This window comes from Oncorhynchus mykiss, chromosome 15 (assembly GCF_057628025.1).
Source record: "Oncorhynchus mykiss isolate SJ-2025 chromosome 15, ASM5762802v1, whole genome shotgun sequence".
NCBI classification, from domain to species: Eukaryota; Metazoa; Chordata; class Actinopteri; order Salmoniformes; family Salmonidae; genus Oncorhynchus; species Oncorhynchus mykiss.
In genome coordinates, this window is record NC_143036.1 from 49,681,114 (window position 1) to 49,705,005 (window position 23,892).

The following is a 23,892-nucleotide window of genomic DNA, read 5'->3' on the forward strand; positions in this document are numbered from 1 at the left end:
GACTTTGAGAATGCAGTAACTGGTGACGACCATCTTTTCTGACATGGATAACAAAGATTTTTATAACTAACCAAAGATCGTCCAGAGCCTGTCGTTGCCAAAGGGAGCAAATTACTCATAGTGGGCAGAACAAGCAAGGAGTTGGGCAGAACCAAGTACAAGCTAGTGAAATCCTATTGGCTCGTTCTAGCATTTATTTGCATATTTCCATTAGGGAACGCCTATTCTGAAGTGCGCGAGTATAAACAATGCAATTCTTTGTACATTTTGCAAAGGCGGAAGTCTACAAAGCGCAGTCTACTATGTTTGTTACAGATTCTTGGAAACAGACAACTGTATGGAGATCAAATGTTTCATCGATGAGCAAATTTGCAGAATGTCGCTCCATCTTCTCCCACTGCCGGCCACTGGGCTTCCTCTCATCACCATATTTGGTAGTGTTAAACTCCAACCGGATGCGTCACAGTTTACATCCGATGAAATATCGGGCTCATTGTTCTATCTGTGTGTATAATCTGTGTATCTACGCTACAACATGACCTATAGTGTACGTCGTTGCGTCGTGCGTAGCGGGTGGGACAACGCTCGTGCACTGCATTGTTGTGGGGGGAGAGCTCGAGCTTGCAGTTGCAGCCTCGAAATGGTTCCAGGCTATAGGGAAGAAGCCAATTCAGATCCTTGAGAAAATGCTTTTATGCTCATGATTAGAACCCAGTTTAGTATTTAACAAGACCCAGAGGGCTCCCAACTGCATTCTTCTTCTTTATTACTGAAAAAGCCTAAGCATCTCCCGCTGGATGAGAACATTGTGTACGGAATTACAGCCACTGAGCAGGCCACATCGCCATTGCTTTCAAAGGCTGTTGACAAGCTACTATCTACAACCAGCAAAGCTGTTTCTAGTTCTAAGGTATGTGGTTTTTTTTGTGTTATTTTTCCGATGCATTTTATCATGGATTATATAGAGCATAGTCGGCCAGTAACTGATTAATGCTGCATGTGTTGTAGGAAGCGCAATACACGTTTAAAGGGCTCCGTTGCCCTGTTTTGTTTGACGCCATTTGCTAACGTTAGGTTGTTAGCTAACTGTAACTAGCATTAGTAGCTACAGTAATGTTATTGTTAGCTACTAGCCCACACTGGCTTCATCTTTTTTTCGCTCTTCGTTTGTGTCGCTGTTCTCTCTCTTCAGCCAGCTGCTAGTTTGCTAGAAAGAACCATGACATCCTCGGAAGGCTGTTAAATTAAATGGTGCAATTTATCATGGTGGGGGGGGGGGGGGGGGGGCTCAGTTGCCTGCCACTCCTAGGCGCAACAAAGTTAGCACAATTTTAAAAGGCTAAAGTTAACACCCCCCTTACTTTACGCAGGCTGTGTGAACAAGTTGTCTTCTCTGGCATAGCAAACGTTTTTTATTAGACGTTTTAGATTGTCTCTAGCAACCCAAAACATTTCATGTGTCTGTTGTGTTGTAATGTTTAGGCTCAGTATGATTTACTGTGGAATCTTGCAGTCTCAAATCTTGAATGATTCTTAAGAATAACCAGACAGTTTTTCTACATCTATCCATCCACTCCAAAACGGACCACATTCTCCATACAAACCCATGCAGAGATTTTTCTTGTTCAAACTTTTAATTGAACTCTTATCTTGTCATCAGATGCCTGCACTGCAGCTGTGGTGATAACATTAGCAGTTATCTCATACTTTTGCTGGCATGGGAAACCTGAGTTTCTTTTGAGCACAAGCCATCCTTTTGCCCCCCCCCCCCCCCATATCACTACTATCCCCTTGTCCCTCACGCTTTTTAGTGACACACTTTCTTATTCATATGTCTTAGCAGATGCTCTACTCACCGAGTCCCCATTTCCACTCAGGAGTATACATTATAGTTTCTAATGTAAACAAATTCAACAATGCTATGGAAATTGAAATCCTCAAACTGATATCGCACATTGTCGATCAACAAATAGGCCAGCTTCCAGCTATCTATTCAAATACCTTCACCAATTGATGCTTGTTTACATTGTCCTGGTGTTTGTCTCCGTTACCACACCCTTAGGTAAAACCAGTCAAAAATCAACTATTTGTTAATTTTTTTAAAACTTAATGTATTGTGATGGTAATCTATGTCTGCTTCTGTTGTCATCCACATGCTTGTTTAATTTATTGTGTTGTGGTATAGACTCCTCTATGTACCTGCTTCTCTTCTCCTTGCAGCTGTTCAGGTGTCGAGGATGAGGAAGAAGGCTCGGCACCACAGGGTCCCTGAGCCCCAGCGGCCGCCCTCCCCCATCCAGCCGTCCCCCAACAAACAGACTCTGACCTATGCCCAGGCCCAGCGCATGGTGGACATGGAGATTGATGGCCGGATGCACCGGATCAGCATCTACGACAAGCTGGACGTGATCTCGGATGATGACCCTACGGCTCAGGAGATTATGGAGTGCACCAGCAACAAGGAGAACACGGAGAAGCCTCAGCAGACGCCAATGCGCTCCGTCCGGTTAAAAAACAACCAGGAGAAGAGAAGTGCAGCTGCGGTCGCACAGAACCACACAACACGTGGAGCTGCAGCAGCACCAGTACAGACACTTCCAGAGGCCAAGGTCCGGACGGTGGAGTATAACCTACCAGCGGTCCCCAGGAGGCCCCCGGTGTACTATAAGTATGTGGAGAAGACGTCAGAGGAGTTGGATGAGGAGGTGGAGTATGATATGGATGAGGAGGACTACGCCTGGCTGGAAGTAGTTAACGACAAGAGGAGGAGTGAGGGCGTCAGTCAGGTAGGCCTTGTCTTTTTAAATGACGCCTTTTCATAATTACAGAACTTCATGGTGAGGCTTCTCTCCTGTAGCCTGGGTGCCAGTCAATCATTTTTTTCCATGGGGTTTTGTACTGTGTATTTAAATACTGTATTCTCGACAGCATATTATTATATTCTACTGCTGTACATTGCATTTTAGTTACTCTTTACACACTGCATATTTCTTTTTATACTGGATTCTTGACATATCTCACTCTGATACTCAGTGCACAAAACATTAGGAACACCTGCTCTTTCCATGAGACTGACCAGGTGAAAGCTATGATCCCTTATTGATGTCACTTGTTAAATCCACTTCAATCAGTGTAGATTAAGGGGAAGAGACAGGTTAAATAAGGATTTTTTTAAGCCTTGATTGTGTATGTATGTGTGCCATTGAGGGTGAATGGGCAAGACAAAATAATCAAGTGCTTTTGAACTGGTTATGGTAGTAGGTTCCAGGCGCACTGGTTTGTGTGACAAGAACTGCAACGCTGCTGGATGTTTCACGATCAACAGTTTCCTGTGTGTATCACCAATAGTCCACTACCCAAAGGACATCCAGCCAACTTAACACAACGGTGGGAAGCATTGGAGTCAACATAGGCCAGCATCCCTGTGGAACGCTTTCTACACCTTGTGGAGTCCATTCCTCAATGAATTGAGGCTGTTCTGAGGGCAAAAGGGGGTGCAACTCAATATTAGAAAATATGTTCCTGATGTTTTTACACTCAGTGTATAGCTACCGCTGTACATGTACACAAGATAGCATTCTTAGTATATTTCATCTGGTGTGTATAAGCATAGATTGCATTTGGATTACTGTTAGTGGTATTAGGGTTAATTGGACTAATTCTGGTATTTCTTGATTTCTTATTTTTTTATTTATTCATTCATTTTTGATTATTTGTGGACTTTGACATTGTACTGCATTGTTAGGAGCTAGTAGCATAAGTGTTTCACTGCAGCCACTTTAACATCTGCTAAACTGTGTACGCCACTAATAAACTTGGATTTGATTTCAGTCTGTTTTTTACTCTTTTGCCAACTAGACGAGAGTAGAAACACTGACACTCAGGCTAGCTCCCCCCTCCCCCCAAAGAAACAAAAACAAATGGATCACAGGCTAAGACAAGAATACAACACAACAGTAGTCATTAAAACTACAATACATGTGTAAATGTTTACTGTTCTCCCTCCAACCACCAGGTGTCCCACAACGTGTTTGAGTTCCTGGTGGACCGCTTTGAGAAAGAGACACAGATGGAGAAGGTGAGCCAGGGCCAGGACAAGCTGACCATAGACGAGGACGCTGTCTGCTGCATCTGCATGGACGGAGACGGCCAGGACAGCAACGTCATCCTCTTCTGTGACATGTGTAACCTGGCCGTGCACCAAGAGTGTTACGGTGTCCCTTACATCCCAGAGGGACAGTGGCTATGCCGGCACTGCCTCCAGTCGCCCACCCAGCCTGCAGGCTGCATACTGTGTCCTAACAAAGGCGGAGCAGTGAAAAAGACTGACGATGACCGCTGGGGTCATGTGGTGTGCGCCCTGTGGGTGCCGGAGGTAGGGTTTTCCAACACAGTCTTCATCGAGCCCATCGACGGAGTCAGCAACATACCGTCCGCTCGCTGGAAGCTCACCTGCTACCTCTGTAAGGAGAAGGGGGTGGGGGCCTGTATCCAGTGTCACAAGGCTAACTGCTATACAGCCTTCCATGTCAGCTGTGCTCAGAAAGCAGGACTCTTTATGAAGATGGAACCAATCAAGGAGTTTACAGAGACCGGCGAACCAACGTTTTCGGTGAAGAAGACTGCTTACTGTGGGGCTCACACCCCCAACAGCTCGGTCAGACGACCTCTCACCATCTACGAGGACGCCAAACCCCAAAATGGATTGTGTTCCCCTCTGAAAGGGGAGAAGATGAGGGGCGCCAATGCACTGACGAAAGGCAGGAAGAGGAAGAGCAAGAAGGTGGAGCCAGAGGAAGAGGTCCCACCCGTGGCCGTGCCTAGCTTTCCTCCCCAAAGGTAGATTCACTCACCATTCATCTAAGCATCATTTTCATAATTTGCAGATAATCAAACGTATCAGTAAATGTGACAATACACAACATACAGTGACGTGAAAAGTATTTGCCCCCATTCTTATTTTCTGTCATTTTTTTTTTTACAGTGAATGCTATTAGATTTAACCAAAACCTAATATGAAATGACAAAATGTTGATAATTATTTCATTTATTTAATTAACAAAATTATGCAATACCCAATGTCCCTGTTTGAAAAATGTATTGCCCTCTTCCACTCAACGGGTTGTGCCACCTTTAGCTGCAATGACTGCAACCAAATGCGTGCTGTTGATATTAATATTAGGTTTTGGTTGAAGATCTGATAATTCAGTGTAAAAAAAAATTGCAAAAATAGAGAATCAGACAGGGGGCAAACTCGCGGTTGGCAGGGCTCCCCGCTTGTGCCATCAAACCCCTGCAACTTATCTGGACAGAGTCCCTGCCCATCTTCCTGAAAACATCTGAAGCCCTACCTCTTCAAACAGTATCTTATATAATCTTCCTCCCCACCTTGTTCACAAGTTAAGTTAAGTTTTTCAATGTTTGAGTTTGTTTCAACTGCTAGCAAAGACGCATCAGCTACTAGTCAGATTCTCTCACAGGCACACTGAACTCAAATGGTGTTCTTGTTGCCATGGTAACCTACCACCCTTAAAGGGATAGATTAACATTTTTGTCTCATCTGCGATATTTTGGTTAAAAGACTCAGGTCACAAATAATGAAATAACACTGAGCAATATACCACATCACCTCTTACTAGTAAGAAATGTATGATTTTAGAAACATTACAAAGCATGCTCATTGCTTTTTGTGTAATTATGTAAAAAACAATCTATATTTGTCTGATAAGAAAAAATCTGAGGGGCTGGTAGATTTTTAAATCTATGCCACAGTGGCTGGTGGACCAAAAAGTTAGTTTCAGGCCATGTTCATGGCACTGTATAGACAAAGAGGTCAGGACTTAAAGTGAAAAAAACATGTCATTCAATTTCAGACATAGACATTACTTCAATAAGCAATTATTTTTAAAATCGTTAATATCTTCTCCATCTGTTCCCAGGTTAAACACCATCCTCAACCGGGTGTCTATGCAGAAAAAGAAGGTGTTTGTGGAGCTGGCTCTAAACTACTGGACTCTAAAGAGACAGGCGAGGAACGGAGTACCCCTCATCAGACGACTACAGTCCAGCCAACAGTCCCATCAGAAGACCCATGCTGCACAGCCGGTCAGTTAGACGGTCGAGCACTCTTGTCCCCCTGTTTCTGACACAATTCTCATCCCCTGGCTGGTACACTCAATTCCCTCTCACACTCCTATCATTATAAGATACCCCTCTCCTTATTACCATAGCAGTGTCAAAGAGAACAGGCCAAAACTGCCCAGAGGCATATGATTGTATAAATGAGAGCTCCACTATTCTCCTTGCATGATTACAATTCCACTGTTTTCTAACCCTAATGTTGGTGATATTATTTTTTAACTGTATATGTCTGCAATGTTTTATAAGTCCTGATTTGTGTGATTCCAACCACAGAAGGAGAGTGAGGAGGAGAGCCGGGCACTGAAGGAGCAGCTCAAGGAGTGGCATTGTCTAAGACATGACCTGGAGAGAGCCAGGCTATTGCTGGAGCTCATACGCAAGAGGGAAAAACTCAAGAGAGAAGAGGTAGGTTAGATAACTGTAGCTGTCTCTGCAAGCCAACAATACATAAATATATCTCACAAGCCAACTATAAGACAATTAGTAGTATAGTATAAATTGGAGCTGCAGCGCCTCCCCCTCTCTCTCCCCCTCCATGGTTCAGCAGCCATATACAGTATATAATGATGCTAACGGTCCCCTGTGTGTCCTCAGATGAAGCTGCAGCAGAGCCTGTTAGAGGTCCAGCTGACTCCCTTCAGTATCCTGCTCAGGTCTGTGTTGGATCAGCTACAAGAGAGAGACCAGTCCTTGATCTTTGCCCAGCCTGTCGACATCAAAGAGGTAAGGCTTACTTACCATAGGAGAGCAGCACTTACTATGACATCTACATACAGCCTGAGATGTTGGAGAGTTGAGGTATTCTTGCTGACATGATTCGCGTGGTACACAGCGAGGGAGAGCCACTGGTCTGGACCGTTTGATAATGTAAGATTCGGCCAGAAATTGATCAAGCTTTTATTGGTTCTCTCACCCCCCCGGTGAGTTTAAACCTCTTGTTGTTTGGATTTATAAATCCAGTGGTTTAATGTAAGGGGGCGCTGCTCTGGGGCTGCACATGTGGGTGTTTGAGGCATAAAGTCACAGAACCAAGCAGTAAAAGCACGGCCCCCATCATTATCAACTTCATTAACCCTAACATCAAACATTCTTTGAAGTCAGGAGTCTGGTGTCAGCCAGACTAGAGTTGAGATGCTGCTTATGCCCTTTCACGTTTTTAATTAATTAAAAAATATATATTTTAACTTGAATGACCTTATTTTGTTTACTATAGTAGATTTACATCTCAATTCTTTACTCCTCCTAGCATGGGTCAGAGCCCATCTCATTTGGGCTGATTTAAAAAATAATAATAATCTTAAAGTATTTCCAAAAAAATATCAGACTGGATTTGCCATTTACATCTCAATGCCCTGTAGGTGCTGACTATCAGATGTTTTTGTATCTCTGTCTATCATTATACCTGTAGGTGCCTGACTACCTTGACCACATCAAGAACCCCATGGATTTCTCCACTATGAGGAAACGCATTGATGACCAGGCCTACAGCAACCTGGATGACTTTGAGTCTGACTTCAATCTCATCATCTTCAACTGCATGAAGTACAACTGCAAGGATACCTTCTTCCACCGGGCGGCCGCCCGTCTCCGAGACCAAGGTGGGGCTTTGATCAGGAAGACGCGGAGGGATGTGGAACGAATCGGCTTCGAGAAGGACAGCGGGATGCACCTGCCCGAACCGCCCAAGATCGAAGCGCCTCCACCATTTTCCTGGGAGGACGGTAAAAGGCCTAGCGAGTCAAAGAGTTTTTATTTATTTATATATATATATATGTATATATAAAATGTATAAATCAGTCAATATAGAATACTGGAACAGACTGCAGTGTTTGCAAAGATCCAAATTAATAAAGCATATTCCTGGTCTAAGAAGCACTTTCAATTGAGATGCTCTTGAGAATTTTTGTCTAGCAGTTTGCTTAATCTGGATCCTCAATATAATTCGACTTACCTAGGCCTGTGTTTAAGTTAACATCAAGCAAATGTCTCCCAATGACAGTGTTATCTTGGTGTCCTTTCCCAGTGGACCAGTTATTGGTCCCAGCCAACCGGCAGCACATGCCTCTGGAGGAGCAGCTGAAAGAGCTGCTGGAGAAACTGGACCTGACATTCTCCATGAAGTCCAGCCCGTCACGCTCCAAACGCCTCAAGCTGCTCAAGAAGACCATCAACGACGTGCGCAGCGAGATGAGCTTCGGCCTGAGGAGGGCGTCCCACCACTCCCATTCGCATTCTTCTTCCTCCCAGCCAGAAAGGAGTAAAGCTGGGGAGGCAGAGTGTGTGAAGACCAATGGACAGAGTCCTGATAATGAGGGTGGGTTTTTTCAAGTTGTTACTTTATCTGCATTGGGGAACCCAATATGTTATTATTATAATAGTACATTTTAATTTGTATAGCGCTTTTCATTACATAGTTATGTCAAAGCGCTACGGAGGATTTTTTTATTTTACGTTATATACACAATTAGGCCCATTTTTAAATAAGGCCCATTTTTAAAAAGTTCTAATTGATGAAGTGGCTCTCAGATGGTCAGGGAGAGCATTCCATAGAGGGGCATGGGAGCCTTCTGCTCCCATGCCTTGAAGCCTTGAATGGGGCTTAATCCATTCAAGGCTTTAAATATAATAATGAGGAATTTGAATTTGAAGTTGATCCTGTAGTTGCCCGGTAGCCAGTGAACTTGGGCCAGGATTGGTGTGATTTGGTCTGACTTCTTGGTCCTGATCAGGACCCTGGCAGCACTGTTCTGGATTACTTGGAGACTCTGTTGTGATAACTATGGCTCCTGGCAGGATAGCGCTCTCTTCAGGATGTCAGTAGCTAGGTTTCCATCCAATTTGTGACAGATTGTCATGCAAACATTCTAAAATCTGTATAAAGAAAATCTGCACAAATAGAAATCTACAGTTCAATGTGTTTCCATCGCATTTTAAAATCGACTGACGGTTTTGTCACTAAAACGGTTGCGCAAGTTTTCCATATAAATCGCAATCTGGTTTTGGCGTGCATCGATCATGTCACCAGCATTCAAATAAAACCCTCTATTTGTTGGAATTTTGCATCAAGCTCATCAACATCCAACATCTACCTATGCTTTTCCATGTCGTGGTGGTAGTACGACGTAGCATAACATCGCGTGACTCCAAGTTTACTTTGACATAATGGTTTATTATATAATATTTGCCCATAAAGGAGGGGGTGTGCCTTTAGGAGAGAAGGCGTTATCTTGGAAGCTGGAGTTTTGAACTGGAATGGCAAGGTGGCCAGCTGTGGTGGAACGGATTGCGTGTATAGTTTGGTAGTAGAGAAAGTCTGAGAGGTAAGGGGGGGCAGGGTGGTGAAGGGCTTTGTAGGTCAGAAGGAGGATCTTGTAATTCATTCGTTGAGAGACAGTTGAGTTCACGGGTGATGTGAGTTGATGCCGGAGAGTAGTGAGTTGCAGTAGTCAAGACTGGTGGAGATTAATGCATGTATGAGGTTTTCAGTGTCAGGATGGGAGAGGGAGGACCTGACATTGGCCAAGCACTCAGATATCCCCAGTGACCTGGTCTCAGGATGTCATGTGCTTCTCAGTCCTTTGTTTTATTGGCAGAAACTAGATATAAACTCAAGCTAGATCAGGAATGAACTGTAACCTCTAACCCACCATACCATATAGTGTGCTTAGTCATGTTAACCTGCTACCACGTAGTCGTGCTGGGTTCGAGGACATCCCTTTGCCTGGTTGATGAGTGTGCCTGCTGAAGTGGGATGCTGATCTTCATCTGGGTCACTACAATAGACAAACACAGTCTGCTTAAACTAATAACACACAAGCAATTACACACAAGCAATTTTATTGAACACACTGCGTAAACATTCACAGTGCAGGGTGGAAAAAATGTGAACCTTTTGGATTTAATAACTGTTTGACCGTCCTTTGTCAGCAATAACGTCAACCAAATGTTTTCTGTAGTTGCGGATCAGACCTGCACAATGGTCAGGAGGAATTTTGGACCATTCCTCTTTACAAAACTGTTTCACTTCAGCAATATTCTTGGGATGTCTGGTGTCATTCCACAGCATCTCAATCGGGTTGATTTCAGGACTTGTATTTTCTTCTGTTGAAGCCATTCGGTTGTTGATTTACTTCTGTTTTGAGTTGTCCCGTTGCATCACCCAACTTCTGTTGCGCTTAAATTGGCAGATAGTCTAACATTCTCCTGCAAAATGTCTTGATAAACTTGGGAATTTATTTTTCTGGCGAAGATTGGCCTGGACAGCTTGCTGAGGCAGGAAAGCAGCCACAAACTATGATACTCCCTCCAACATACTTAAGTTGGGATGAAGTTTTGATCTTGGTGTGCTGTGCCTTTTTTTTTCTCCACACAGTGTTGTGTGTGCTTTCCAAACAACTCAGAATATTTTGCCAGTAGTGCTGTGGAACATCCAGGTGCACTTTTGCAAACTTCAGATGTGCAGCAATGTTTTTTTTTTTGGACAGCAGTGGCTTCTTCCGTGGTGTCCTCCCATGAACACCATTCTTGTTTAGTGTTTTACGTATTGTAGACTCATCAACAGAGATGTTCCAGAGATTTCTGTAAGTCTTTAACTGACACTATAGGATTCTTTTTAACCTCATTGAGCATTCTGCGCTGTCCTCTTGCAGTCATCTTTGCAGGACGGCCACACCTAGGGAGAATAGCAACAGTGGTGAACTTTCTCCATTTATAGACAATTTGTCTTTCTGTGGACTGATGAACATCAAGGCTTTTAGAGATACTTTGTAACCCTTTCCAGCTTTATGCAAGTCAACAAATCTTAATCTTAGGTCTTCTGAGATCGCTCTTGTTCAAGGCATGGTTCACATCAGGTAATGCTTCTTGTGAATAGCAAACTAATTTTTTTTAAAAATAGGGCAAGGCAGCTCTAACCAACATCTCCAATCTCGTCTCATTGATTGGACTCCAGGTTAGCGGACTGCTGATGCCAATTAGCTAATGGAGAAGTCATTAGCCTAGGGGTTCACATACTTTTTACAACCTACACTGTGAATGTTTAAATTATGTATTCAATATAGTAAAACTACAATAATTTGTGTGTTATTAGTTTAAGCACATGGTTTGTCTGTTGTGACTTGGATGAAAATCAGATCAAATTTTATGACCAATTTATGCAGAAATCCAGTTATTTCTAAAGGGTTCACATACTTTTTCTTGCCACTGTATCTGCATGTTAGCATGGCTTTCTCTTTTACATGGTCATGGTACAGTGGAGTTGATATGCTAGGAGCCTGAATTGATTCACAGTAAACCTAGACTAACTCAGTAACTATTAGATTTCCTTCTAGAAAGCAGAATACTTTGCGTGATGTGATTTTAAATATATTTTAAATATAATTGGTTATTTAGCTATGCATTATCTTCTAATGGCTGCAATCCCGCTAACGGGATGATATGACAACAGCCAGTGAAAGTGCAGGGCGCCAAATTCAAAACAACAGAAATCTCATAATTAAAATTCCTCAAACATACATGTATCTTATACTGTTTTAAAGGTAATCTTGTTGTTAATCCCACCAGTGTCTGATTTTCAAATATGCTTTACAGCGAAAGCACCACAAACGATTGTTAGGTCACCACCAACTCACAGAAAAACACAGCCATTTTTCCAGCCAAAGAGAGGAGTCACAAAAAGCACAAATAGAGATAAAAGGAATCACTAACCTTTGATGGTCCTCATCAGATGACACTCATTGGACTTCATGTTACATAATACATGTATGTTTTGTTTGACAAAGTTCATATAAAAAAATCTGAGTTTACATTGGCGCTAGTTCACTAGTTCCAAAAACATCCAGTGATTTTGTATAGCCACATCGATTCAACAGAAATACTCATCATAAATGTAGATGATAAATCAAGTAATACACATGGAATTATAGATATATCTCTCCTTAATGCAACCGCTGTGTCAGATTTCAAAACTTTACGGAAAAAGCATACCATGCAATAATCTGAGACGGCGCTCAGAAATATAATACAATTAGCCGCCATGTTGGAGTCAACAGAAACCAGAAATTACATGAGAAATATTCGCTTACCTTTGATGATCGTCATCAGAATGCACTCCCAGGAATCCCAGGTCCACAATAAATGCTTGATTTGTTCGATAATGTCCGTTATTTATGTCCAATTAGCTACTTTTGTTCACGCGTTTGGTATACATATCCAAACGCTCGTGCATTTCTTCGGACAAAAACTTTCAAAAAGTTATATTACAGGTCAAAGAAATATTTTGAACTAAGTACAGAATCAATCATTGGGATGTTTTTATCATAAATCTTCAATAAAGTTCCAACAGGAGAATTCCTTTGTGTCTCGAGGAGGAGTCGATATCATTTGGAATGCGCGTGACCAGGAAATGGCTCTCTGCCAGGAAGCTGACTCATTCAGCTCTTATTCAGTCCCACAACACAGTAGAATCCTCATTCAAGTTTCTAAAGACGGTTGACATCTAGTGGAAGCCATAGGAAGTGCAACTTCATTCATATCCCAATGTGAATTCAATTGGGCCTGATTTGAAACCTCAGATTTCTCACTTCCTGTTAGGATTTCTTCTCAGGTTTTTGCCTGCCATATGAGTTCTGTTATACTCACAGACATCATTCAAACAGTTTTAGAAACTTCAGAGTGTTTTCTATCCAATACTAATAAAAATATGCATATATTAGCAACTGAGACTGAGGAGCAGGCCGTTTACTCTGGGCACCTTTCATCCAAGCTACTCAATAGTGCCCCTGCAGCCATAAGAAGTTGTAGAAGGCAAGATGATTTGTATTGAATTCTTGTAATAAGTCTTCACCCTGAGGATGATGTGCTTTAGGAATGGTTCTGGTGTTTTTATTAATGTGCAGTTCCCTCTTTTCATATTACATTGTGATCTATATAATGTTATGCTTTCTATGTATTTTATAACTGTATTCTTCAACAGGGGACAAATCATTACCTCCCAAATTGGAACCCTCTGACTCCCTAACTCCTCTCATGCACTTCGAGAGTAACTTAGAACCCCCTACCCTCAAACCCATCCACACCCCGGACAGCAAGACCCACGGACAGGTCAAATTTGACCGAGAGAAACCCAACAACGCTTCCTCCACCACTACCCTTCTCAATGGCCACTCCGACTCCCAGAACCCCCTGCTTCTTTCAAAGGGGGACGTGAGTGTGGTTGCCACCTCCACCCTGGCCCAACCCTCGGGGACGACTGTCAACCGCCGCACTGCCGTGCTCTTCAGGAAGTCCAAGACCTCTAGCCCTGGGAAGAACCAGGGGGGGAGAGGAGGCGATGAGGCCCAGACAGGGTGCCCTCAGCTGGGCACCAAGACCTTCCTGTCGGTAATGATCCCCAGGCTGGAGACCCTCCTCCACCCAAGGACTAGGAAGAGGAGCCACAGTCCACGTGGGGTGTACGGCGAGGGGGGTGGAGACAGGGAGGACGAGTCCCCTGTCAAACACATTAACACAGGTAAATAGGGTTCTTCTCACTTGTCAGAAAAGAAAGTACTTATCTTAATGGGACTCTTAAATCGAGCATGAAGTAGAAAATGATCTTCAGACTTGTGAAATAAGAGATTAGGTTCCCCTCGTCCATGTAATCTTATTAATTATAATCTAAAATGCTAAACTGATCTAAGAATAGCATCCCTACTCTGAGACTCTTTATGATTAAAAGGTCATAATGTTGTAGGTCTATGCTATAGTTGGTTTATGTATAGTATACTGATTACTGTACTGCTCTGTGTTACTCGCCTCAGGCCTGTCTAATGGTTTTGCGATGGAGGAGGTAATTGATGAAGAGAAGGAGCTAAGTGCCAGCAGGCCTCTAGAAACCAGGAGACGGTGTGCCTCTGAGTCTAGCATCTCATCTAGTGGTAGTCTGCTGGGCAGCACTAGGTAGGTACATGCATATGCCTCAACAGACCTGCGTTCAAATAGAATTTAAACTGAGCTTGATTGAGCCTGCTTGGCTCAATGGAACCACTAGAATAGTCCCAACTGTGGAAACACAGGCAGGCTCAATCAAACGTAGGCAGTCATTGTAAATAAGAATTTGTTCTAACTGACTTGTGTAGTTAAAGACATCTCATAACAACAGACTAGGTGGTGCACTTTTCACTGCTGAACATGGTTGGTGGTACTTGGTAGTTCAACTATGTAGTCTGGTCATTTCTCTATAGTGTTTCATGTATATGGCAGTCTGACTCACATACAGTGTGGATGTCTTTTCCTGATTTCAGCAGCACCCTCAGTCTTCCAGCATGTGGTAAAGGCAAACCGGCCCTGGTCCGAAGAAACACTGTGGATGATAAGAACGACCTCATTGCCTGTATAGAAACCGGGAACTTTGCCAGAGCTGCTAGGATTGCCGCCGGTAAGTTTTCTGTCTTGATGTTCATCGTACAGTAAAGTGGAGACTGCGGAGAGTAGTGTGTATTGTATCAGATGAGGTCTGGCTGGGAGTCAGTGGAGTAGATTTATTGCTATAGGGGCAGCTTTTGAGGTACTGTTCCTTTACTGGTATTTCCAGCATGATCCGCATGGGTTGCTGCATGTAGATCATCCTAGGAAATGTTATTTAATTGATACAAACTGTCTCCAATCAATCAATGTCTTGTTTGGTGGGGGGGATCGCCTAAGCCATGGGAAGCCATTGACAGTCGCTGGATCCAGGTTCGAGTCCCGGTCTGGGCAACACCCCAAATTGTCAACAATATACTTCCATGGTTGGTTTAATTGACTCTCCCCTTTTACTGCCCCTAATTGACCATTTTTTAGCTACAACTTCCAAGTCTGTTGGAGAGGATCAGCTTGAGCAAAATAGAGGTGTAGAATCCCTGCTCCACAAATAGTATTCTCTGCAAAATAATAGGTTTTGTGCGATTTTAAGATTTGCAGAGCTACTCCTCCCCTGGCTTAAGCAATCCCTCCTGCCAAACAAACAAACACACACGCACAAACAGAGAATTGATTGATTGGAGACAGCTTATGTCAATTACAGAACATTTCCTAGGATTTCCTACCTCCAGCAACACTAGTGGGCAATGCTGTAAATACCGGTAAAAGCACAGTACCTCAAAACGTGCCCCAAAACTCTTTGGCTCTAGCATTAGGATATAACCAGAACCCAGAGTTTTCCTCAGTAGTATGCTACGATGCAGTCAGTGGAGTAGATTTATGTAAACATAACTTAAAGCAATTATATTCATGATTTACAGTCCACAAATTGTATTCTCTTTGTAATATCACATTTTTCAGTGAGTTGTGATGCATTTAACCTGTGTGTTGATGCTGTCACTATTAGCATGGCTCTGGAAGTGTTTTGCTCTATTTACAGTGAACCCCTCCTAACTTGATTGTTGTTATTCCTGCATCCATAGAAGTTGGCAACAGCAATATTTGGATGCCTGCTAGTGCTGCAACAGTTGTTCTGGAACCTCTAAAGCTAGTTTGGGCAAAATGTAGCGGATACCCTTCCTATCCTGCCTTGGTGAGTGACAGTGAGCATATGTATGACACCTGGATATCTCATTCTTACTTCTGTGCTTGCAACCAGGGTCTACAACTAACTTTTTTGTCCACCAGCCACTCAGATTTTTTAGGAGTTAAAATATTTTTGGGGTGCTTTAATTACAACAAAAAAACACATCTAAATGGATACGCATGCTTAGTAATGTTTCTAAATCAAGGAATCTATTACTAATAAGAAGTAATGTGGTATATTGCTCAATTTAATATTTTGTGACCTGAAGTCTTTTAACCAAAATATCACAGATGAGACAAGTGTTCAGCTGCCCCTTTAAGCTTACCATGGTAATGGAGCCACTCAAGTCGTCACATGTGGCGTAAGTCATCAGCATGCTAGGCGAACCGAACGAGTGTGCTCACATACTTCCTTAAAAGACCGTTGCTTGAAAAACTAGACTTCGGCTACCGAATTCGGCTTGCCTCATGAAAAATGTTTGTGTGCTCGAAATAGCCGTAAAAAAAACCTTGCCGAAGTCCAAAATGAACAAAAAATGTCACAATGTCGTCATAATATATGCACGAACTGTTAGACTCCCAAAAGGAACTGAAACAGACGTACACACCACCTCATTATTGCAGCGTCCTACTAGGAATGCTGCCCATTTGTTCATTAACTTAGCCGGTAAAAGTCCTATTTTGTTTGTATATAGAAGGTGATGTGTACGAACTAGAATATTTCAGTGATCGTTCTGCTGTGCGCAGCCTTAACGCATCCCATGTGATGATGCTGCTCATCCTACGCTGATAAGGCCATTCTTTGCCATGTTTATAGTGCTATTCAGACGGGTATTACCAGAGTGTTGGTTATGTAATTATTATCCAAGCATGTGTGTTATTCCAGAAGGCGATTTACACAGGGTTATTCCAAACTGCCCACTGTAAGTTCTTTATTTTTTCTGATTTAATTGACTCCTGACGGAAGCCTGGAGGTTTTTATTCTAGGCATGAAGATATTTCATCGTCATGTCTAGACTATAATAGGCTACACTGAACTCATTTTTGGCTGCCAAATGTATACAGTGCCTTCAGAATCTATTCACACCCGTTGACCTTTTCCACATTTTGTTGTGTTTCAGCCTGAATTTAAAATGGGTTAAATTGAGATTTGTTGGTCACTGGCCTACACACAATACCCCATAATGTCCAAGTGGAATAATGTTGTTTAAAAAAAATATATATTCTTTTTTTTACGAATGAAAAGCTGAAATGTCTTGAGTCAATAAGTATTCGAGCCTAAATAGGTTCAGGAGTAAAAAAAATGCTGAACAAGTCACATAAGTTGAATGGAGTGTTTTTAGGTATTTATTTTAAAAAATCATGTTAATTTCTGTACCCCAAACATACAATTATCTGTAAGGCCGTGCAGCGAATTCTAAACACAGATTCAACCACAAAGACCAGGGAGGTTTTTCCAATGTCTTGCAAAGAAGAGTACTTACTGGTAGGTGGGTACAAATAAAATAAAAAGCTGACATTGCATTGAATATCCCTTTGTAGTGACTGGGTGTATTGATACACTATCCAAAGTGTACTGAATCATTTCACCAAGCACAAAGATACAGGCGTCCTTCCTAACTCAGTTGCCGAAGAGAAAGGAAACCGCTCAGCGATTTCAACATGAGGCCAATGGTGACTTTTTAAAACAGTGGCTGTGATAGGACAAAACGGAGGATGGTTCAATGTTGTAGTTACTCCACAATATTGATTTAATTCACAGTGAAAAGAAGGAAGCCTGTACAGAATAAAAATATTCCTAAACATGCGTCCTGTTTGCAACAAGGCACTAAAGTAATACTGCAACAAATGTGGAAAATAAATACACTTTTTATTAAACACAATATTAAACACAAACAGAACACTTGAATACAAAGTGTTATGTTTGGGCCAAATTCAATACAACACATTACTGAGTACCACTCCATATTTTCAAGCATAGTGGTGACTGCATCGTGTTATGCTTGTAATCATTAAGGACTGGGTAGTTTTTCAAGATAAAAATAAATGGAATGTAGCTAAGCACAGGTAAAATCCTAGAGGAAAACCTGATTGTCTGCTTTCCACCAGACACTGGGAGATGACCTTGTGTTTTAGGTTATTGTCCCAAAACACAAGGCCAAATCTACACAGGAGCTGCTTATCAAGAAAACAATGAATGTTCCGAATTGGCCGAGTTACAGTTTTGACTTAAATCTACTTGAAAATCTATGGAAAGACCTGAAAAATGGTTGACTAGCAATGATCAACAACCAAATTTGACAGAGCTTAAATAAATAATTTTTATATATAAATAATAATGGCCAAATGTTGTGCAATCCAGGTGTAGTAAATTCTTTCGAACTTACCTACAAAGACTCTGTAATCACTGTCAAAGGTGCTTCTACAAAGTATTGACTAAGGGGTGCGAATACTTATGTTAATGAGATTGATGTATTTCATTTGCAAACATTTCTAAAAAAAATCGTTTTCACTTTATCATTATGGGGTGTTGATGGGTGAGGAAAAATCTATTTAATCCATTTTGAATTCAGGCTGTAACACAATATGGAATAAGTCAATGGGTATGAATACTTTCTGAAGGCACTGTAGGTGTCCTCATAATATTGAAATGTATTAAGTGTGATCATAGTCATTATTTTAGCGATCCATGGTAAGTGTCCTTCCTAATAACAATGTCCCCCATCCCTTCGATTTAAGCTGCTGAACCGTATTTGCACTTGAGATGCATTTTATGGATGAGAAAGTGAACTTGCCATTTCCAACAAGTTTAGTGGGGATGCCCTGCTTTGCAATCTATTGCCAAGGACAGGGTTCTCCAACCCTATTCCTGGCGAGGTAGTATCCTATAGGTGTTCACTCCAACCCTAATCTATCGCATCTGATTCAATAATTAGCTGGTTGATAAGCTGAATCAGGTTAGTTACAACTGGTGTTGGTGCGAAACTCTCCAAGAACAGTGTTGAAGAGCCCTGACTTTGGACATCAAGAGCCAGCCAGGATTTAATTAAATACGCTATAGGCACAATAACTTTTATGGCACATTTAGGCCTAATTAAACTGATGCATTTGGCGATGTTTAACTTCAATTCACTGGTACTATGAAGAATAGCTTAGCCATTGATAGCCTAATATATGCTTTAATGTACTTTTTGGTCTAGCAATGCCTCATAAATTCACAAGACATTGCGAGATACAGATTACCAAAATTTAGCCTATGCGCACGGGTTGTCTGCCTGCCTCGATCCTCTCTCTCCCTCGCTGGCTCGCCTGGTCTTTCTCTTTGCTATGAAAAATGCAAGTGTGTTTCTTCGGTCTGTTTAGCTCAGTCTACTCCTTTATAGCCCCTACTAGTGAATTTGTGCGAGACATTGCAAGCCAAGAAATTGCAAGACACAGCATTGCGATCAGTGGCGATTTTTATCTTGTAAATGTTGGTGGGGCAAACTCCCAAAAATGTTTTAGATGCATGCCAGCAAAGCTACAACACTAAACTATACATTACTTGGACTATAATGGTGACAAACGGTGCCCACATACTGTTAGGGCCTACATTAAGCTGTCTCAATAGCTGAGTCCAAACACCTTACCACTTGTATGCCAGGTGTATCAGAGGATCCTTGTCTGCAGTGGAACTGTCCATTCAGCCTCATTTACTGCCTGAAAGAAAAACAACTGAGCTGATATGGCTTACTTGCTTGAACAAATGTGGTTTCTGCTGACAATTGAGATGTTCAAACTATGGCATAGGGGGATGATGAGCGGATATTTAATGAGCGAGGTAGGACGTAGTCAATATAACTATTTGTTCAGCACTTTTGAAATGTACAGCGACAGAATTCTCCCTGTACACCAAGTCAGAACCATAGGATAAATAAAGTGGGCATACAAGCAGACAATGAAAGCTCTTACAATATTTGATGACATTTAGCTAAAACAGGCTATAGGCTACACCTGCACCACCAAGTAAGAACAGTAGCCTAAATTATGAGGGGGGGAAAGGGGCCAAATTATCAGGGTGAGGAACATGAGCTACTAACAGCTTACTACACAACATACACTTAGTATTACTTTCTTAGCTACAGTATACATATCTCACTGGCGTATTACATTATTTATGCAGCAGCATACAATACATTTTTGGACTCACCTTGTGCTGTGCTCACTTGAAAAGGAAGGCGGTCTTTCTTGTTGGCAAATTTTGTCAAAGTCTGGCATTCTCTGGATTTATGGTAGAAGTCATGTTGGATTGACAACATGGCGAATGTTGAATGCTTATCCTTTTTAAGCTTGGAAAGAGACCCTTAAACCCAGACTTGGACCACACATCCGTTCCACTTAATAGCAGGCTAGTTATTGCTTTGCAATGCTTGCAGTTAGTCACTGATTCCTTCCAAACCACTCATTGTTGAATTTGAGATTTCCAACTTGCTGTGTAATTTTTATGGCCAATGTATTTTGGAGTTGCATTACTCAAGAAAGCGAAAAATAGTTGACGTTTGTGTGTGTATGATATATACACTTTTTTTCATTGTTTGCAAACTGATATAAATGCCAGAATAACATGCAAAACGTGCCCTGAATGACGGGTCGCCACTGATAGCCTGTACATCTTTTGATTACCGATGCATGGTTCTGACTATGCCTGGTGGCCGACATGTCTACCTATACCTGACTATGCCCATCCCCTCTCTCACCCTCCCTCGTTAGCTCACTCTTTCTTTGCTGTGATAGATGCAAGAGTTTGTGTTCTCGGAAGTAGTCTACGGCAACCTAGTTTCCTCCCTTAAAAAATACTGAATCTTAGGAGTCGTGGAGTCGATTCCGCTAAATGGGAGTCTGCAACGGGAGTCGATGGGCAAGGAGTCGAGGAATCGATTCTAGTGTGCCTGTGAGAATCTGACTAGTTGAGGCTGACTGTCTCTTCTTCGCTTGCACTGGAAGCAAACTCAAACATTGAAAAAACAACCTAATTTGTGAACAAAGCAATGTAAATGTCCAATGCTATAAATCACTACTCGCGCATGTGCCAATGCATATCTTTTTGACCAATGTGGCTGGTGAATTAGAAATTCAGACCCGCCAATGCCAAAATCGACCCGCATTTGGTGGGTGTTAATTTTAGGCCCTGTTCAAATTGTGAGTGAGGGATGTTCACACACTCTAGATGTTTGTAAGGTAACACACCCACACATCCTACAATGTTTTGCCTTTCATGGTAGAGTAAAACCTAGGTCCATATCTTTCAAGTCCTCTAGATGGCGCCATTGTCAAACAGGTCTGATTTTACCTTAGTGGATGCACCTATTCATCACAAGCACCAGCTATGTATTTGAGCATGTGTGTTTGCGCATGTGTGTGCAATGCATGTCTGTGTGTATGCAAGTATACTGTGTCATAACACTCCAGACACCACTCCCTAGTAACCCTGGTACACCTCTTCTACCACGTTAGATCGTCGACCCCCACATGCCCCGGGTGGGGTGCCAGCACAACGGGGTGTCTATCCCCATGCCCCCCCTTGACGTCCTCCGGGTCGGAGAACGGATGCAGTACAAGAACGAAGAAAAACTCTTCCTCGTTCTTTTCTTTGACAACAAACGCAGCTGGTGAGACTTCTCCAATATTAAATGCTATGAAAGGGACTTTTTTTTTTATCGTAACATGCATGGATACACCATTTTATAATCCACATTTGCAATATTAAGTGTTATTTCAATACATGCTGCAAATACACAACCAACAGACAACACAGAGAACTCAAATTTGTATTAGAAGTTTTACATTTTTGCAGATTTGTATCAGAAGAAATGTGACTGTGAATTTGATTTCACTCTTCTCAGGCAATGGCTTCCTAAGTCTAAGATGGTCCCACTGGGGATTGACAAGACCATCGACAAGATCAAGATGATGGAGGGCAGAACGTCCAGCATCCGTAAGGCTGTTCAGACGGCCTTCAAACGTGCCATGAACCATCTTAGCATCGTTCAGGATGAACCTGTCAGCGACATGAGTGACGTGGACTAACACACACAAACACACACACACACACACACACACACTCTCCATTACACACAGACACCCAACCCCCTGAATTACTGCTCATGGCCTTGTCCTGTACCGGAGTCTGGCATACTCTCCTTCTCCTCTTCGTCAGTCTTTCCAGAGTTCTATGCTGACTGTGTTTACCAGGTGCCTGGCTACCCTCTTGGCTTGATATGGTGCCTCCTTCCTCGTCAGCCCCCGCCCGCTGGTCTGACGGCTGCTGCTTTAATGAATGTGCCCGAGTTCCCCTCCTATCAACCTTTCTCCAAGGTCGTGTTCTAATTGAAAACTAATTGAAACAGGGTGGGTTTAATGGACTTGCCCAAAAAGAAACGCTCATTTCCGTTTTCTTTCAAAACAGTTTTGATATGTTTCCCGTTGTGTTCCATAAGGAACATGACCCCATGACTGTGCTGCAAGACTGCTGCCATGATCCTCCTCTATTCCCTATGACCATGCCACTGCCAAGATGGGCTGCTTCTTCCTCACCTCACTCATCTTACCTTATGCCATTTATTTCCACCCAAAACTACCTACTATGTTTTAAAGTTAACTGTAAATAACTGCAATATTTGTCTGACACACTAACTTATTGTGTAGATTGAAAGAAATTGGTACTGTACAATGGCTTTTCTTACTAGTATTTATACTTTTTGGTGAATTATGTAAGCACCACGGTGTGGTATTTCCAAGTTCTGTGAAAATAAGACGAGTGTAAAAATCCTTAGCAGTGTAAAGTGTTTTTTTTTTCTTCCTTTTTTTCCTTTTACAGTTTTTGTATTTTCTTTAAGTTATTGAAGTTTCTAAATATAAGCTTCCCTTTGGCATTAGTTATTTTGTAATATTTTTTTTAACGATAGTTTTAGTATATTTTGTTCGTACATATTTATATGATTGAGTGCCTTCGGAAAGTATTCAGACCCCTTGACTTTTTGTGAGGTTACAGCCTTATTCTAAACTGTATTAAATTGTTTTTTCCCACCTCATCTACACACAATAACCCATAATGACAAGGCAAAAACAGGTTTTTAGAAATGTTTGCTAATTTATAAAAAAATAAAAACTGATATCACATTTTACTAAGTATTCAGACCCTTTACTCAGTACTTTGGTAAAGCACCTTTGGCAGCGATTTTAGCCTCGAGTCTTCTTGGGTATGACACTACAAATCTGTCACACCTGTATTTGGGGAGTTTCTCCCGTTCTCTGCAGATCCTCTCCAGCTCTGTCAGGTTGGATGGGGAGTGTTGCTACACAGCTATTTTCAGGTCTCTCCGGAGTTGTTAGATCGGGTACAAGTCCGGGCACTGGCTGGGCCACTCAATTACAATCAGAGACTTCTCCCAAAGCCACTACTGTGTTGTCTTGGCTGTGTGCTTAGGGTCGTTGTCCTGTTGGAATGTGAACCTTCACTCCAGTCTGAGGTCCTGAGCGCTCTGGAGCAGATTTTCATCAAGGATCTATCTCTCTGTTCTGCTCTGTTCATTTTTGCCTCGATCCTGACTAGTCTTCCAGGCCCTACCACTGAAAAACATCCCACAGCATAATGCTGCTACCACCTTGCTTCACTGTAGGGATGGTGCCAGGTTTCCTCCAGATGTGACACTTCATTCAGGCCAAATAGTTAAATCCTGGTTTTATCAGACCAGAGAATCTTGTTTCACATGGTCTGAGAGTCTTTAGGTGCCTTTTGGCAAACTCCTAGCGGGCTGTCATGTGCCTTTTACTGAGGAGTGGCTTCCATCTGGTCACACTACCATAAAGGCCTGATTGGTAGAGTGCTGCAGAGATGGTTGTCCTTCTGGAAGGTTCTCCGATCTCCACAGAGGAACTCTAGAGCTCTGTCAGAGTGACCACCGGCTTCTTGGTCACCTCCCTGACCAAGGCCCTTCTCGCCCTTTTTTGCTCAGTTTGGCTGGGTGACCAGCTCTAGGAATTCTTGGTGGTTCCAAACTTATTCCATTTAAGAATGATGGAGGCCACTGTGTTCTTGGGGACCTTCAATGCTGCAGACATTTTTTGGTACCCAGATCTGGGCCTCAACACAATCCTGTCTCGGAGCTCTACGGACAGTCCCTTCCACCTCGTGGCTTGGTTTTTGCTCTGACATGCACTGTCAACTGTGAGACCTTATATAGACAG

The 23,892-nt window shown here is 42.3% G+C and overlaps 1 protein-coding gene across 2 annotated transcripts; it reads left to right on the forward strand.

Annotated features, from left to right (window-relative positions):
- On the forward strand, positions 1–22,833 carry brd1a (bromodomain containing 1a). 2 transcript variants are annotated; one of them, XM_021563370.3, is made up of 14 exons: positions 1–910; positions 2,221–2,786; positions 4,016–4,839; positions 5,940–6,105; positions 6,415–6,546; positions 6,736–6,864; positions 7,550–7,862; positions 8,165–8,455; positions 13,115–13,651; positions 13,941–14,079; positions 14,424–14,557; positions 15,564–15,673; positions 21,160–21,314; positions 21,549–22,833. In XM_021563370.3, the coding sequence occupies exons 2-14, from the start codon at positions 2,238–2,240 to the stop codon at positions 21,730–21,732; spliced, it is 3,663 nt and encodes a 1,220-aa protein (XP_021419045.3). In that variant the 5' UTR covers positions 1–910; positions 2,221–2,237; the 3' UTR covers positions 21,733–22,833. The 2 variants fall into 2 exon arrangements, with proteins under 2 accessions (XP_021419045.3, XP_021419046.3); XM_021563371.3 differs by having other exon boundaries at positions 14,427–14,557.
- The last annotated feature ends 1,059 nt before the right edge of the window (positions 22,834–23,892 follow it).